Raw genomic sequence first — 17,865 nt, forward strand, 5'->3', positions numbered from 1 at the left:
GCTGCAAAGTGTATGTGGTAAGCATGCGTTAAGTGTTTTAGTTGGAAACGTAAAAGGTAATATGAAATCCATTGGTCATGGATTTTGCAGTTGGCAAAATCTGCGGCTTGCCTTCAGTATCTCTTTTGGCCTCAGGAGTTTTTAAAAAAGCACTTATAAAATCTTGTTGCCTTTTGAATAAGATTAACTTAAAAGTGGTTAAAGTCCCGAATGGCAAACCAGCACTGCTAAACATGATGGGTTTGTGTCCTTTCGCTATTCACATCCTTTATAACATCCTTTTGTGATACGTTGCTAGCTGGCTGGATATTCCTGGGATGCAAGGAGTGTTTCTATGGAACATCAGTCTGCTGCATTTTGTGGTTATACTTCATGCAGTGATAGGCACCCTGAAGAAGGCAGCCATGCTTTGTCTGTTCGCTCTGTAGTTGCCAACTTTTACTTGTCCGGAAAAAATAATGGGATCTTTCCATTAACGGTACACTTGGTGTTGTATGAAAGGCCCAAAGATAATTGCAACACTGCATGACTATCTCCTGTGGCTTTACTAATTGAGTTTACTCTCCAGTTTGTGATGATTACTGCAGGAGTTTGCATGTGAGAAGGACAAGCGGGCTGTTTGCAAACAGGGATGACTGAGGCTCAGGTGCTTTCTTAGAAGAGAATGAGATAAACATAGTTTGGAAACAGAGTGCAATTTGACTGGAGACTTTCTGGTATTTGAGTACATTTGAAAGAGACAGTGGGCATCGATTTCTTAGGCCATGCTGTCTTGTTCTTTTCAGATTGACTAGGGTTTTTTTTTAAGATGATACAGGTTTGTGTGTCTTTTCACAATACTATTTTAATTTATTAAAAGGGAGGTGGAAAAGAATGGTGGTTAGAATGACAGTGATTGACAGCTTGCTTTTAAAATTTGAAGGAATGAAAGCACGGTCCCCTCAAATTACACTTACCTGTTAGCAGTAACTTACGAATCTGTGCTCTGCATGAGAGTGATGTGTATAACCATCTGACTTAGTGACTAGACTGCAAATTAGGTCTCCTGTCTATGCTGTAACTCTTCCAGGTTAGGGGACACTGTAGGTTCTCTGGATGTGTAAACATGGTTTCATCCTTTAGTGTGGAGAAGAAGAAATTGGTCTGCATAGCCTCGAACTTTTGTAGGGCTGTACGTGAACAAATTTTCACTTCTTAAGCAGTTAAACAGTACCTTATGTCAAGACACTACCTTTCCTACCAGCCCTGGAGAAAATGCAAGTGTGGAGGAGATTTGAGCTGGATTTCCAATCAATGAACAGGGGTAAGCATTGTACTCCAGCTGGAACCATGGTGCTCTGACTTCTGTAAAAACATTTTCTGCTAGACCTGTTCTTGTTTGATGTCATGTAGATCTGGTTAGATGTAAAGTGTTCTGGAAAAGCAGCTACAGACAGACTACCCTGTCTTGGCAGGAGGATAATTCATTCATCCTTGCTAGCAACAAGTTCTTTTTGAGGCATAATGCTGGAAGTCTTTGTTTTCCAGGTTTTCTGTTGAGAACTGAATCTGTCCCCTTCAATCATTCCTGCTCTGCCAGACGTGATTGTCTGCTGAGAAACAGGAAGAGAGTAGTGTCTGTAATACTTTCAGGACTGAAGCTGGTGGATTGAAGAGAAGAAATTTGTAAGGAAAGTACCCAAAGCCTTTGGCAAACTAGGGAAGATGTGATGAGAAATATGCATGCTCCTTTGCTTATATTTCTTCTTATTTTTCTTCATAGCAAAGAAACATTCAGAAGAACGTGAATGTTGATCTGTATTTGGGCACTAGAAGTCAAGTAGATGTTTCTCATCGCTGGCTTGAGGCTGCGGCATTCAGTGTAACTCTCAGCCAGAAAGCAGAACAAGGCCAGCTGCGTACCGCACCTTTGTCAGCTGGGAAGAGACATCCCACTCTGAGACAGACTAATCTTTCCTGCCCTTCTCAGCCATTCCGGGACACCACCAGTGAGATCTCCAGTTCCTGCTTCCTGCAGCAGAATAATCTCTGCTCTAGGCTGCAGCAGCAGCACAGCTCTAAGTGTGTGGCTGATAGGATTCCCCATCTTGCTTTGCCAGGGCTCCCTGCTGTGAATCTCCCTCAGAGACACTCACGCCTTGAGGCTTATAGTTTAGAAGGGAGAAGAAACAAGAGTATTGACTTTCCTCAACGACACCATCAGAAAGCAAAGGCAGCTGGTAGCTGCTCCATACACACTGCTCACCGTCACTGTTTAGAAAGTAGGAACAAGAATAGTGACTATCCAGTGGAAAAACAACAGCATCAGCCTCCTGCTGCTTCTTGTATGGATCCTGTGAATCCTTTGCTGCTCAATGCACGTTTGTCATCTCGTACTGTAGATTCCCCTCTTAGGCATGAATTAGTGGTGTGTCCCTCTTCACGGAGCTCTAGTGAAGGCGTGAATGCTTGTGGTAGTTCAGCCCTGACCTTGGGGGATCTAGATCCATCTAGTTTGGAGTCACTTCAGTCACTTTTGCAATCCTCACAGATTTCTGCTAGCTTGTACTGTTCAATCCAGAGGCTTAAGCAAGAAAGTGCTTTGATGGGGATATGGGGCTCCTTCCCTCTGGAGCCCAAGTCTTCTCCAGTCAGTGGCAGTTTGTGCTTTGCTCCTGATGATTTGGCTCCTAGTATCCTGAGCGCAGGAGAACAGCTAGCTGGAGTAAAGACCAATGCTGCTCAGGCAAGATTGAAATGGGGTGTCCCATTTGCTAAAGACTGGAGCCTTAGTGCAGTGACAAGGGACTTCAGTCGTGCAGAACCTCTCTCCATCTCTCACAGATACAGATACATTGATGCAAACACCTGGAGAACGAAAATTTCAGGTGACATCCAGCCAGAAACCCTTGCTTCTGGGGTGGGCTCTGGCAGGCCAGTGGATACAGAAGCAGATTCCTCCTACAAGTGCTCCCCTTACTTCAGATGCCAGTGCCAGGCAAAGCCAACTCTGGAAACTGGTAGTCATGATGTTCACACAAAAAGTCATTCCCCTGAAAAGGTTCTTAAAGGAGAAGAGATATCTCATGGGGCATCCCCACGTGCTGTATCTTGGAAGGAAGACTTTCCAGCCAGTCTGTATCCAGAGGGTCTGCAGGTGTCACTGGAGACAGATTTGGGGGGGGCTCAGATGAATGTTGGTGTAGCCATGTATGGGACTCCAAGGGAAGTGTGTGTGAGAGTCACTTCTCCTCCTGGAGATAAAGAGTTTAGACCAGTCCAGCAGCTTAGTATTAAATCTGTAGAAGTCAAGAACTCTGAACCTCATGTTAAGTCCAGCAAAGAGTCAGAAGAGGTATGTGACTCCAGATCACGAGCAGCCAGAAGAATGGCCGTGGTGGGCAGCAGCCAGTCCAGCCCTTTCAGTATTCAGGTTGAAGAGGGCTTTGGGGAATATTCTGGCATAGATTGTATGAATGTGAGCAGAGAAGGAAGGAGAAACAAATACTCCCATCAAAGCAGCTGGGGGAATTGGGAGGCTGATGCCAATCTCGGCCAGTCTGAAGAACCTTCTGTGGAGAGGAGTGCCGAAGAACCGCAGTGCTGTGAAGAAGGGAGCCAGACGCAGGAAACTGTGTCCAGAGAGGTGAGGGTGTGCTCACTGTGTGGCATCCCTGTTCACAGATATTACTTGTGCTTGTTTCTGCTTTTTGCTAGAGGTGCAGAGTTGAGGTACAACAGTGATGGGGATGCTTGTCCTATAGTTTTTTCTGTCACTGAATGGCCTGAATGTCCTCTCCTATGGTCCTGCTCCATCCCAACACATGTATCTTTCTGTCTCACATTCTTCTTCCCAAGAACTAGCTTGTTAAATTGTTGGTTCTTGGGAATGTAAACACCTGTTTATATTCTCTGGATCTGCATGCAGAGGGAAAGCATTAAACTGCTTTTTACTTTGTGCATAGTTGCAGGGCCCTGAGATTTCACTGTTGTGCTTTTCACGTCTGAAGTATGTGAGAGTATTCACAGAGCAATGCTGGGGGCAGCATTAAAGCCATCTGATGTAATACACTACCCTGAGGCAGCACTGTTCTAGTGTCCATCCAAAAGGACTTGCCATGCTGGACACAGACAAATTCTCCAACAGAGTAGTGTGAATAATTATGTGAGTTACTGTCTTTTGTCTGCAGGTCTCAGAGAACAGCTTCTGGTCATTGAAGGTGAATGAGCAAAGGTAAAAAGACTCTGTGTTTATGTGTGAGTGTGCTGGTAGTCAACAGGGGAGGAAAACTGCTGAAAAGTGGATGAGGAGCTAGGTTCCTGGGAACGTTTGGTTTTAGGACTTAACCTACATTATTCTGCCATGGTTGGTTCAGGGGTTGCATCCATTTCTTTTCAAAGGATTGCCATCTAGAATGGAGCATGCTCTAAAAAATAATTTATGTGTCTTTTAAATTCTAGCTTCTAAATTCAACCTTGGTTGTTGCTAGCAATGAAAAAGCATTGGTACCATATATGCTACTCTTCGGTGCAGCAAATTTCAGGATGCTCACTGCAGAGTTAGCGAAGATCAAAAACTAGGCTTATCCATGAGATGGGATTCAAATTTGTGATCTGTGGATAAGATGTGTATGACATTTGCTACCAATTTAGCAACAGTGATACTGTAATTTGGTGTGAGGCTGCAGGTCTTTCATTCTTTGAGAGAAGGATTTGAAATACCTCTTTTCAGCTTGATGGCTGAACTCTGATTGCCACCTCCTGGCTGTGTTTAACTTTCCTTTCTGTTAACTGGAGCTTACTTTTGTTTTTTCTCTTTAAGTTTCCAGCACTTGTGTGACAGACAAATGCTAACTAGGTGTTTCCAAGCATGGAGGGGACACATCCTCTGGAAAAGGGCTGCAGCCAGGCAGCTTTACAGACAGCAACTGCTTCGGAAGGGTCTTGATGCTTTGCAGTGGGCTGTGCGCCAGAGGAGGATGCAGCTGGAGGTAGCCCAGCAGAGACACGCCTCGGGTCTGCTAGCTGTCAGCTTCCATAGGGTGAGGATGGGCTAGGGACAGTAGAAGTGGTGCCATGAATTTTCTGTTGTGCAGTCAGAGAAGGCAGAAATCCATTTTGGATAGGGAGGAGGAAGGGGTACCTGGTGTGAAATTCACTGATGTGGACCCTGATACTCTGCCTGCAGTTTGTTCTAATCATGTGTCTTCTCCTTCAGTGGAAGGAAGCTGTGACAAAACAGAGCAAGAAGCAAGCTCCGCAGCCTGAGCCACATTCTTATACCCAAAGTTCATCAGTGGGGTTTTTTGGAGTAGGAAGATTAGCAACTATGACAACCTCAGCTCAGCACCAGCTTACAGTAGGATACTCAAAGGAAGCTGAGCAGGCTTGTAGGTAAGCTGAGAGCATTGTCTTTCTGTTTTCTTGGACAAGCGGAGATTTACAAAGGGAGAAATTTTTCGGAAATAGTGGGGAAACTTGTTTCCAGGTGCTTGGATGTATTGCTGCAGATAAGCACTGCAAGAATTAGTAATTTAGTTTTAAGAACTAAATAATCCATTTCAGAGCTTCTGTGCACTAGTGTTTTCAGTCTGGTTTGAGTGTCTGACAGAAATACTCTTGTACTATTTCTTGAGTTCAGCTATCACCTGCATATGTGATACAGACGTAAAATGAGATTGGAGTGAGGCAATACTACAGTCTCTAGCAGGACAGTAGAGGTGTCAAAAGAAAAACCTTTTGTTGTGCCTTCTGATTCTGAAGGCAGAAGTACAAGTCTAGACAAAAAGAGAGCTATCTAGGGAGAAGGAAGGCTCTGGATTCTGTTCTGTGAGTGCCTCTTTTGTCAGATGGATATTAAAGCATGCTTTTGACGCTTTCAGGGTGGAGGGAGAACTGTGGACACAGCTTCATCGTAAGCAGAGAGGAGATGAGTTCTTCTGGAGAGCTCAAGCTATCAGAGATATGAGACGGCTAGCTGGTAAGCACACATTCCGTAGCCTTCGAAAAGCTTGGAGGTAATTGCTGTTTCACCATATTTCTTGGTTTGTGTCTAGTTGTTGCTTTGACCTGATCCTGCAAATAGCTGGGCCGGTATCTGTGATGGTGGAGGGTGGCCCACTCACCGTGTTATACACCTTTTGCCTTGTTCCTTGTATTAATTCAGCTGCAGCAGATGCTATTGCTCCAGCACTGTGAGCTGTGTCCCTTAAGTGCCCTTTCTGAGACAGCTGGAGTTCAGCCAGGGGATGTTTGCTGTATGACACTTAAGTTTTTTGAAGTTCTTCTAAGTTATTTTTCTTCCCATCAATCTCTTCCTGCCCTGTAACATAGCAGCTTTCAGACTGTGGCGCCTGCAGAAGGAGCTGCTGAGCAGAGAGGAAGCCAGGCTTTTGGAAGCCCGTGCTCTGCTGGAAAAGAAGCGGTTGCAAAATGCTTTCTGGGTGTGGCGTTCCCGATGCTTGGAAATGGAACGGATTTTAGTACTGACAACTCGGATCCAAAGAAACTTCGTCTTCCGGTAGGTTAATGAGGTCTGTTTTTCATGTGAAGAGTCTGTTCCCTGCGAAAGTCAAAGGAATGGCAGAACCAACACTGATAATGATGTGGTGTTCCATCTTAAAGCCATCTATTCATTTGTTTTAGGTGTTAATAAAGGTGAAAGTAGGGATAGAAACATGAAAATTAACTACTGTGGCCAGAGATGTTATGACTTGTCTCCTGTGCACTGCCAAAGCTTTTTGGTCCTGACCTTTGATGTGCTGAAAGATCAAACCCAAGAGCACCTGCTGTGCTATAAGCAGGACAGTAGCTTTTTAATGAAATAAATGACTAGAGGCTCAGAAGATGACAGCTTCTGTCTCTCCTGACCTAAACCCAGTCTCAGGAAGAGACACACAAGCTTGTACACTTGTCACATGGTTTTCCGTGTGGTTTTATTTTCCTTTGGTTTTCTCAGGTACTTCAGTGCATGGAAGGAGACTGTTGAGCAGAAGGCGCTTCACAGGTGCAACCTGGCCCATCTCAAAGCAGTATCACTGAGGAAATACTTCCAGCAGTGGGTTCAGATGCTGCAGGTCAGAGAAGGCAATAAGCAAGCAATGGTGAACTTCTTCCTTCTACAATGGAGGCAGCATTATGGTGAGCATCTTAGAGTCTGTGTGGATTCTAAGACGGGAGGTGTTTAGGCTCCTTCCCCCTCTTCTTGTATGGTGAAAACCAGCTGAAAACAGCTCAGATGATACATGGTATTAACAAATCAGAGTGGGCAGAGTACTAGTTGCTCTGGACATATCAGTGAAGCTACAGGGAGATATGTTGCTCTGCTTCATAAACCTACCAGAAAGTCTTAAACCATGCTGAAAACAAGCAGTTTGAGGGCTGGGCTGAGTTTCTTAGGAATGCCTTCTGACAAACATTGTCTCTTGTCACTCCGTAACTGGTTAAGGACCAGGTATAAGCTCAGTAGCTGACAAGACTGCAACAGAGAGGCATGAAGATCAGCCGTTGTGGACTGTAGAGAGATGGTTTCCTGAGAAAACAGGCTTCTGTCTTGATGACTTCTGCCAAAAGGTGAAGCTCCAGAGAGTGTATCTGCTGTGGAAAGCAAGGCTGTGCGAGCATCATAGAGCTGAGTGAGTGAAGAGCAGCCAGTTCCTGGAGTCCTGCCCTCAGTAGTAGTGTCCACTTGACTTTCTGGTCCTCGTAGAAGAACCCCTTTTACCATCTATCATCCGTCATGTCTGTACTAGTGTCCCCTTCTGGTATCCCTTTTCAGTCACTTTGCCATCTCAATATCTTCTTTCTCAGTTCTTTCTCTCAGGCTTTGGAGCAGTGTAGAGTCAGAAAAGCTCTGAAATTATGGCACCAAAAGTGTTTCATGCTGAAGACAATTGAACAAAGTTGTAAGCACTCGCACAGGACTGTCTGTGAGGAACCTCTTACCATGCTGTTTTCTGAGGAACTCTCAACATCTTCTGGCTTTGACAGCAGTGCTCCGGCTACTCTGGCCTCTCAAAGCTCATTGGAAAAGGTGAGGAGGTCTTGATACATCCAGACTGCTCTGAGGTATTAAATTGCTGGGATTTTGGGGGAAAATTTCTGCTTCGACAGGATATTGTCATCAGCAAACTCTGCTTAGTATTTAGGCCTGAAGAGCATTGAGCCTGTAGGGTTCTGGAGTTTAAATGTAATCAAAATCATAAAGTCACTTCTCTCTGTGCCCTTCCTGGTTCATCGTTTAGTGATATGGGGAGGTGCTGAGCTAGTGAGGTTCTCTTGTGTGCCTGCCACTGTTTGTGGCTGCAAGGTAGAAGGGATGAGGTACAAAGAGCCTCGTCACTGAGAAAGTGCATAGCCCATTTCCCCTTTTCTCAGTATAGAAATAACTGTACAACTATGCAGTGTAGAAATAACTAGTATAGAAATAATTTTCCCATCACTTATACGTTTGCACTCCAGAGCTGTACTTCCTAGCCTGCAGTTCCTTTGGATGCAGACTGGATTTCCCTGAATCCTTGCCAAAAAGAAAAGTAAATGGCATGGTTGGAACTGCTAGTTGAGTGATTCCATTGCGAGGACACTTAACTCACAGCATGTTCTTCCCTCTGTACCTGCAGGAATACAGTTTTAGTGACAGCAGCCATCAGAGCTTCTCCTCTCTTCTGACTGCTGAGGATGTCACACACATGCCGTATTACAGTTCTTTCCTGCAACTACACCAATGCGCAGAGCTGCCAGCTGAGCTGGGTGGGGAGCTGTATTTGCAGGCGTCCTTTCCTCCACGGAGTACTGGATCTGGGTGAGTTGGAGAGTGATTCCTTGGGAATCTGGTAGCAGTGGCCCCTTGTTTGATCTGTCTGAATGCCTTCCTTCTGGATAGTCCCTCATGTCACCTCACACCATCCTTCCAGATACTTTACCCTCTTCTTTCTTTCCCTTTTCCCCGATACTTTTGTCTCGCAGAAGAAATTGGTTTGTGGGAAGTCAGTTCCAGTCTTTGGCACTGCAGAGTCCAGACAATAATGTCCAGCCTCTCACCAGTTACTCTACGTGGGAAGAGGTAAGGCTGAAAAGTGGTGTGATGCATGTAAACATACAAGTGTTTTCTGCATAGCCCAATTTAGTGAAGAGTGTTTGGGTTTCCATATCAGCATATGGAAGGTCTCACTGCTGTTCTCTCTTTGTTCTTTCTCCTCTCTCAGACAGAAGGTTTGGGAGATTGAGGCATTTTTCAGGGTAACTCTTCCCTACCATTTGTCAGCTGAGTTGGAAATTGGCCATGTGTCAAGGATTTGAAAACATTGTGTTAGACCCTCATATCTGGGTGTTCATGTGGTGTGTGTGGGTTAGCAACAGGGAGTTAGTTAAGCAATCACAGAAGTCAGTGGCAAGGAGAAAGGGCTGAGCTGCGTGGAGTGACTGCGTTACAGCAGCTGTTCAAGGTCCTTTTTTGCTTTTCTGGATTACAGGACTGCAGTTCTGACAGGGAGGTGAAGAGTTGCTGGCACCAAGCAGAGAAATGCTGCCTGCAGAGGTACTTCATTGTCTGGGCTGCTAGGACTCAGCAACTTGTAAAGGCCCAGCAGTACTGCAGGCTTGTTCAGCTGTCTCGGTAGGTATTGTGCCTTCCTAAAGCTGTCTGAGAGCTCTACGCTTGCTTTTAAAAAAAATTCTTCCTCTAGCTATCTTTTTCTGTCTTTAGTGGGAGTTTTGCAGCCCATTATTTTGGTTTTTGCCTGCTTCAAAATTGTTATATCTGAACATAGTCATTCTGGTTTGATGGGATGCCTCACAAATTAGAGCAAACCCTGCACTGCTGATAATAAGCCCTGGTGACTTCCTGTCCACTGAACTGGCCTCGGTCTCTGCTCATGTGGAAGTTGAAAAGAACCACGGGCTTGGAACAGCCACGACAGAACACCCTACTTGCAACAACTTGCCCTGTCCATCATTTCCCTTGACATTTAATGGGGAGAGGATGTTAACAGATCAGATGTATTTCCTAAACTCCCTTGTGTACGTTTATTGTTAAATTTTCAGTTAGAAGGCTGTGAATATGTGTGAGTTGTTCCTACAGTTGGTCCAATGAGCTTTGTCTTTCTCAGAGCCATTCTCAGCTGGCACCTCTGGGTTGCGGAAAATAAGAACCGAAAAGCAGCAGCAGCCCTAAAACATCGAGTTCATTGTTGCCAGATGGCTTTCAGCCTCTGGAAGAAGAGACTGTCCCAGAAAGTGGAAGCTGACCAGAGATTCAGGTGTCACATTTACCAGATGACTGCTGATGCTCTGTGGCGTTGGCATTCCTGCTGGCAAAGTGAGTCACCCATCCTATAGCAGCACTTGTGTCTGTAGGAGAGGGATGCTGTGGGAATGGTTGGGATAGAGAAAGTCCTGCTTCGGGTTGTAACTCTGTGCACTGCTCCTCTGGAATGGCGCATACTAGTCCAGGGGTCAGTAAGTGCCCGTGTCACTGCCTTCACATGGTTACAAGCAGGACATCTGCCCTCTGTTTTGTAGTGCTTTATTCTAGGGGAAATGCTCCTTTGGTAGCTGATTGGAAAAGGAGTGGATCTTGCTTTACCTGCACTACCAAAGGAGTTTTCAAGCAGGGCATTTTAGCAGCTGGGGAGTTAAATGGAGTTCAGATGCAGCATTCCAAGCTTGAACATGTCTCCTCAGACCCAAGAGTCAGGCTTTGCTTCAGTGGGAACAGGGTGTATCTTTTGGGGCTGCCTAACAGTCCTGATCCTGTCCCTCAAGGGATTCCAAGTGCTTTAAGTGCTGAGTACTTATATTGTGGCAGGGAAGGAACACTCCCAGTTTTTGATGGAAAACTGTCTTGCAGATGAGAGTAGAAATGATTTGATCTGTGATCGCTTGCTTGGGAAAGGGCAGGGTTAAAAAAAAAAAAAAAAGTCTGACTGCCTTACAGACAAAAACTACAAGGTGAATTGAAAAGTCTCTTCAGCTGCTAAAGAGGGGACAGGAAATTTTAGAACAGGTCTAGTCCCATTTGGTATTTGCAGCAGATGTATTCTCTGCTCTTGTCTGGACTTTGCGATGGAAAAAAATTCATTGGGCACGGCTCAGCAAGCTCTTGTGTTCTCTCACAGGGAAGCGTGCCTTGAGAGAGCTGCAGCAGCGATGGGCTCAGCACAGCTGCCAAGAGAAGAAGAGGTTGGTCCTGCAGACATGGTATTGCCAAACAAGGAAGCAGAAATATGCTGCTTTATTCTGGGAACGTCTTCTCCTGCACAGGTTTGTTTCCTGCCCTCAAAGCATTTCCAAGGGAAGCTTTGAGTGAAGAGCAATTTATGTAGCAGAGAATCCAGTGTATTCAGAGCGTGGGTTTGAAAGTACAGCTAACTTGTATGTAAATTAAGGTTCTGTAGGAGTGCTTCCCTGGGGGTGATCCTACATTAAGGGGTCTGTTAGCCATAGACTTACACTCCCCATCTTGTTCTTCTCACTCAAAACTTCGTTTCTTTCCAGAACTTCTGTTCAGTCTTAGTTATGCAGTGTGGTATTTGTGAACTAAGCAAGGGACATGCAAACAAATTTGTGTAGTTTCAAAAAGTGAAAGCCCTGTTTCCAGTGGAATGATTCGGTATTTGTGGAAGGGAATACTGGGCAGAGGTCTTGCAGAGATCTGATCTTTACAAACCTCAATCTTTTAGATTCTGGACACAACACGTTGATTTGAATTTAAGCTAATATGAAAAATTGAGTTCAATAAACTGCTGCAGAAAAGCAATGTTAATTGAAGTCTGTGAAGGGAGAACCATGATTCTCAGTTCATCTTGGTGTTAGTTAAATATAGGTGAAGCTGTAGTATGTTTTTGAGTCTTATGGTGCAGATCCTGGAAAACACAAGAATTTAATCTAAGGAGCAAGGTGCCTGCTGCCAATCACTAACAACTTCTTTTCTCTCTTAGCTATTGTTCAGTAGCTTTCTCATTGAAATCTGTTTTCTTTGTGGTTTATGTTGTGTGAGACTACTGTCTGCCTGAAACACACTGAAGTGTCCAGCTGCATTGAACCAGGAATTGCTTAGGTTGTTCTCTTTGAGATAATTCAGGAGGATAAGAATTGAGATTATTTATGCCAAGGAGTCATTTAAGGCGTGAGAAGTGCAGGTTTGGCTCTAGCAGATTTCCTTTTGAGCTGCAGGTTCAAAAGTGGAGTGGAGACAAAGATCTGCAGAGGAAAGAGCAACAAAACCCTAGTAAAACCATAGTGGCTGTGATGCTTAGGTTCCGCGCTCACCCCACCCAATTGCATTTTCTTCTGCAAATCAATCTGTGTGGTGGCACCCTAGTGGGAAATGTGTTTGGGAGAAGTCCTTAATGTTGCTCCTTTCTGTAGAGTGTGTCTCCACCATCAATCTTCCTTCTGAGCTCTCCTTTGATGAAAGAGTACTTCTAATTTCTCACCTGGATATGGCACAGGCTGAGCCCTGTCTCTTCTGAGGGGGGCATTTTTCATGCTAGGATAACCTGCAATAGATTCTCTTGATCTTCAGAGAAGCCTGCCAGGCAGAGGATATTTACACCTCTGCCCTATGGTGCGGTGGGGTGATTTGCATAATGAAAGTCCAAGTGGAGCAAGGAACCAAAAGGACAAGCCAGGAGTTAAAAGCAGATTGGCTTCTGGGGTAGCAGAGGAAGACTGGCTTGTGCATCAGCCTGCAAGATACAGAGAGATTATTGTGGGTGCAGATTTACAGTGCCGTTAAAAGTAACTTGTGTAAATACTGATATTTTTGGAGTAAAATCATCTCTGTAAAGATGTTGCATTATTTTAGTTGTACATCCTATGTACGCAGGCCCTTAGTTGGTGACAGCCAAGAAAAAAATTAAAATCTGAATCTTGAGAACAAAGTGCTGTCTTAAATCCAAGCCTGGTTCTGCACCAAGCAGGCTTAAGGAGTCTGCTGGGTTCCATGCTGAAGGAGATTTCAGCAGTCTTATTCTCATCCCATAAGGAAAAAGCCTTGCTCAAACATCATCCTAAAGGTCAGCTGCTGGCACAGAAAGAGATTGAAGACTGACTAATTTAATTCCCTTCTCTTTTTTTGAGGTATCCACTAAGTGTAGTGGCAGGGCAGCCTAGGAAAAGCATTTGTTTTGTAGGCAAAGGAAAACAAAGTATAACATTACATTCAGTTTGCAGAGGCCTTTGAAGAGGAGGAGATGCTAAAACGGCCAGAAAGAAGCAGACATACTCCTGGGCTTTGAGGAGTTGTGAGGTGACAGTGCTGGGAATCCGAAGTAAAATGAGGGCAAGATTTTAGCAGAAAGAAACTGTAGTGCGGAGTCTAAACTTACATCACCCAAGGACAGGGCACTGGAAAAATAAATAACATGGAGAGAGATATATAAATGTTGATGCAGAAGGAATAATAGGAACAGGCTTTTTTTCTCACTGAATGCTCTTTCACTTGCTTTGACCACTTGTGTGACACTGCAGGGTGGGGTGAGAAGGTGGAATTTGGTCTATAGCCTGTTCAATGCTGACATGGAAATGTGACTTTAGGCATCTGCTGCTTTCCTGTGCTTGTATTGTTTTTCAGGTGCCTTGTCGCCTGGGCCCAGGTCACTGCTTGTAGACTGAGGCAGCACGAAGCCCTCTCTTGTTTTAAAAGGGTCACAGAGCACCGTCTCCTAGTTGCGAGCTTTACTGCGTGGAGGGTGAAATTCTTGAGAGCTGAACGGCGTGTGCCAGGAGAGAGAAACCAGAAGTGGCAGGAACCCTCTCAGGGTAAAGCCTGTCACCGCTGGCGATTGGCCTCAAGAGGACAGCAAGCCCTGCGTCTAGGATCTGTGGCTACCGTTAAACAGGTAAGAAAAAGTGAAAGTCCTTATGAGACAGTTACTCTTAACTACCCATTCTCTTGTGAAGACCTTGGCGACTCACTAGGCACTGAGATACAGTGACAAGGCTTGTATAAAAACCAGGTTTGACTCTTGGTGACTGCTTAGCCCCTGCCTTGAAATTCTTCACAGACTGTGCACGCAACTTCATCACCATAATCTGGCACTGATTGCAGCAACCATCTGGAGCACAGCAATAAGAAACAGGGACATTTTGACCAGAGAGATGAGAGCACTCCTTCCTCTCTGCTCAAAGATGAGATGGGATAATCACTGTCCCCGCAGAGCAGAGCGAGCTGTCAGAGTTGCAGCTTTTTTCAAAAGACTCACAGCTAGCAAACCACAAAGAGGTCGATTGATTTGGAAGGGCTGAGTCAGTCCTGCTGGGATCTCATCTGTGCAGTTTCCATCCTGGGGCCTAGCACATTAAACTACCTGCAGGGATATGAACATAAATGTATCTCTAAGGCTAATTTGTGTGTGTGCTGTCTGTGCGCGTTGCGTTTATCTTGGCTGTGTTATTTCTGTTTGCAGGCCTGCAACTACTGGACAAAAGCAGCTGCCTTTTCCCAGTGCTCACGGCTGTGCAGTACCCTGATAGGTGCTAGGAAGAGCAGGAAGATGTCTCTGTCTTGGTCCATGAGTAAGAAGATGCTCCCTCCTCTCTTCCTTTCATGAGGCCATGTGGGGAGTGTGAGTGAGGAGGGAAAGAGAGTAGTGTTTGCCAGATGACTGGGGTTCCTCTGTGGAGTAGGTGCTCATGGCAGTCGAACTCTGACCGTGGGTTGCTTCTGTGTTCAGGAGCTAAAAGACTAAGAGCTCATGGCAGCTCTTATCTCTCCCTCTTTAGGTCCAAGGTTAGCTCCTGTGTGATGATTCTTTTCTTTCCTAGAAAGCAGAAGAGGCAGAGAAAAAGCTTCAGCACCAGCTGTCCCTCTTGGGCTTTTTCCCAGTGCCATTCACCGCTGGCTGGTGATCTACAGAAACCAAAACAGGGCTGAAAGGCTGCTGCTCCCTCACCTGGCTGAGAGACCTAGTGTGGTAGGACCCTCTCCTGCACATGCAAGTGTCCAGGAGAACAAAGCAGAGGTGGACTTGGAGGAGTGGGATGAGACGTGGCTTGGGTAAGTGGAGTGGACGGCTCTGGGCTTCCTCTTGTTGCTGCCATCAGGGAAGGACTCCCTTGTAGGGCTGCTGGGCTGATAAAGCTTATCTTCCCCCTCTTGCCTATAGGAGGAAGTATCTGAGGTGGTGGCATCACACAGTGATACTTCGTCAGTGCCAGCGTGAGAGGAGACTGCGGTGCCTGGCAAGGGGTTGGCATCAGTGGAAAGAAGCCAGTGGGGTGGTGATACTGGCTCAGGTGTTGGTGAGTGTCCAGTACTGCCACCGGGGTGGCAGTGCTGGGTGTTACTGGGCAAGCCTGCTCTGCTTAGCCTCACATACTGGGAGGTGAGACCTGGGGATTTAACAAGTACCAGCGTGCACTAGAAATCCTGGTTTGCTGCTGTTGGCTGCTTTTTCCATCTTTCTGAAATGCCAACACGGCAGTCTGGCATATCCATATATTTAGTTGTGCTTGGCCTCATCTTATAGACGGGAAGCTGAGACAGGATGATTTGTATTGATTGTCTGTAGCCTGTGCAAAAAGTTCACAACAAATATTACAACCTGTTACTTTATCTGTGTTCCTGATAAATCCCTCTGGTGTTCAAAGCCTACCAAGGGCTGTCATTTAGGCCTCCCCTTCTGCTCAAGCCCTGGCCACCTATGGAACAGACTCACGTTCTGTCTGGCTTCTTGGGTATTAGCTGTGTGAGCGGTGCTCTGACCTGCCTGTGGGACAAGATGACGCATGTATAGTGAGTGCATCCGTAGTCACTGAGGAGCTGTGCTGGAGGACTGATGGGGCATTGTCCTTTCCCCAGGGTACTGTGACTTAGCCACAGGAGACAGTAGTTCAGCATGAGCTTTGTTAATAGTCAGCTTCGTTCGTTACCAATGCAAAGTCATTCAGGAGGGAATCTGGAAAGCAACTGGAAGCAAGGTGGGACTAGAGGGAAGCGAGGCAGTTTGCCTGCCAGAGCCCAGCTAATCTGTGCACCGCCTCTTTTCCTGGCAGCATCAGCAGTGGCTGATAGAAAAGGCCTGGAGGATGTGGAGACGACGACATTTGCAAAGCTGCGTGGTGCAGAATTTTTTGGAGGAGGAAGCAAGGAGCCTACTGTCTCAGGTAAGCATTTATGACTGCTTTAATTCTGTGGATCTCAGTGGATCAAAAAGCACCCCAAAGGGACAACTGGTGTTCTCTGTATCTCTCTCCCTGCACAAAACACTTGCTTAGGGAGAAGTTGAATACATCAAGGCATGTCACTTACCCATAACAAAGGGAAATAGCTTCCAGCTTTCTATGGGTTCATCTTTGGGTGTTTTTCAAAGCTTTGTGTCAGCAGTCAATTTCCCTGACGTGTGCCCCCTTCCCCACTGTTATCAGAGATGTTAATCCACTAATCCTCTGCCTCTCAAGAGCCCACTCAGGGAAGAAACAGGCTCCACATTGGTGCAGGAGGACTGTGCTGACTTGCATCCAGGGGCAGGCAAATTGCTATAAATTTGAGTGAGCAGGCAAAGCCTTAGAGCTCAAATAGCCAGTTTGCTCCTCTGCCTGCCTCCCAAAGATCCGTGCAGGATTAGGTCCTCCTTTAAGGAGATGAGAGCACGAGCTGAAATTAGAGGGCAGAGAAGGCATTGGTCTTCCTTTTCTCACGTTGATTTGTACTCTGCGCTTTGCTTACTGGCTACAGGAACATCGGGGAGACAGGGAAAGGCTCTGAGTGAATGGTGAGGCAGTTGGCATAGCCATTGCTAGAGGAAAAGCTTTGTTTTACGGGTACTGTGAGGGTGACTGCAACCCCTCAAGGGTAACCTGAGTATTTGATGTGTCCACTTTACTATTTAAGGCCTTTGGAAGGTGGCGCCAGCTAACAGCGTTCCAGCTCAAGGACAAAGGACACTGCTGAATGGTGGGGGCCTGCCTGCAGCTGCTGCTCATTTCAGGACAGTGGAGGATACAGCTGGCTGTCACAACAAAGAGCTGGTCCTTTCAAGAAAGCCAACATGCTGCTCACGTGATAAAAGCAGTGCTGCAGGCCAGCAGCACAATAGCCAAAGGACAACAAGGAAGAGATGGTACCTAGTGAAAGGTCCTCTTTAAAGGACTCATATCCTACCTCCCTAAAGGCACAAACTAAGAAGTTATTACCTTTTGCTGTGAGGTTGCATTCCCTTTCCCTCTGGACCCTGATTTTGCTGGAATTCTGATTAAAGGTCAAAACCCCACCTTAGAGGCTTTCCCTTTACTCAGTGTTTTTTTCCTGGACAGGAGTTTAGTGTCATGGAGGGGAATAAGCAAATACATGTCTTAAAAAGATGAGCAGGGGTCTGCCCGTGCAAACACTACATCCTGTTGATTCCAAAGTCTGGGCTGTCCTCAGTAGGTGAGAACACAGGTCTTTATTTTTAGATTTGGCTTTTCCCCTGGGGGGGGGGGATTCCCACATAGCTCCCACCTCCTCCTCCTGTCTAGGTCCATCAGCTCTTCATTAAGCCTTTCAGTGGGTGGCCAACCTCTTGACTGCTTCCTGCTGGTTCCTTTCTGTGCTGAATGGGCTAGGGATGAAGAAACCTGCTGGCAACAGCTGAGCACCAAAAGCTTTGCTGAGGCAAGACAGGCGTGTCTGACCCCCAACCTTCCCATTACTTGCTTCTGTGATTGATGCCCTGTAATTACCCTGGATATATGAGCCCAGTCTCAGACAGCTGTAATGAGAGGGTCTGAAGAATCTGGAAAAGGCTTTTCTTCCTTGCTTGTTTGAAAGAGATGCTCACAGCGTGGCAGGGATCTCTAAATCCCACTGGGAACTGCCCCAAGGTCTTGTTTTCCTAGCCTGTGGTAGCTTTGCAGGATTGTTAAGTACACAAAGCAACCTCCATAGCTCCCCCGACAACTTAT

The 17,865-nt window shown here is 45.9% G+C and overlaps 1 protein-coding gene across 2 annotated transcripts; it reads left to right on the plus strand.

The window, feature by feature from the left end:
* The first annotated feature begins 1,527 nt into the window (after positions 1-1,527).
* On the plus strand, positions 1,528-17,199 carry C21H1orf167 (chromosome 21 C1orf167 homolog). Of its 2 annotated transcripts, XM_075773546.1 has the most exons (20): positions 1,528-3,613; positions 4,170-4,213; positions 4,802-5,021; positions 5,198-5,373; positions 5,862-5,959; positions 6,313-6,499; positions 6,938-7,119; positions 7,427-7,613; positions 7,789-8,011; positions 8,598-8,779; positions 8,944-9,040; positions 9,450-9,592; positions 10,086-10,294; positions 11,094-11,238; positions 13,553-13,820; positions 14,388-14,496; positions 14,746-14,977; positions 15,087-15,222; positions 15,976-16,086; positions 16,814-17,199. In XM_075773546.1, the coding sequence occupies exons 1-20, from the start codon at positions 2,327-2,329 to the stop codon at positions 16,871-16,873; spliced, it is 4,296 nt and encodes a 1,431-aa protein (XP_075629661.1). In that variant the 5' UTR covers positions 1,528-2,326; the 3' UTR covers positions 16,874-17,199. The 2 variants fall into 2 exon arrangements, with proteins under 2 accessions (XP_075629661.1, XP_075629662.1); XM_075773547.1 differs by lacking the exons at positions 1,528-3,613; positions 4,802-5,021 and having other exon boundaries at positions 4,167-4,213.
* The last annotated feature ends 666 nt before the right edge of the window (positions 17,200-17,865 follow it).

The sequence above is a fragment of the Balearica regulorum genome, chromosome 21 (genome assembly GCF_011004875.1).
Source record: "Balearica regulorum gibbericeps isolate bBalReg1 chromosome 21, bBalReg1.pri, whole genome shotgun sequence".
In the NCBI taxonomy this organism is placed as follows: domain Eukaryota; kingdom Metazoa; phylum Chordata; class Aves; order Gruiformes; family Gruidae; genus Balearica; species Balearica regulorum.

What these genes read in the sequence shown, in the direction of transcription:
- C21H1orf167 (XM_075773546.1), top strand. Translation starts at nt 2,327, where the DNA reads ATGGATCCTGTGAATCCTTTGCTGCTCAATGCACGTTTGTCATCTCGT. An exon ending in GGAGCCAGACGCAGGAAACT is followed by an intron (nt 3,614 to 4,169) that starts GTGTCCAGAGAG and finishes TTTTGTCTGCAG; the next exon opens with GTCTCAGAGAACAGCTTCTG. An exon ending in CCACGGAGTACTGGATCTGG is followed by an intron (nt 8,780 to 8,943) that starts GTGAGTTGGAGA and finishes TTTGTCTCGCAG; the next exon opens with AAGAAATTGGTTTGTGGGAA.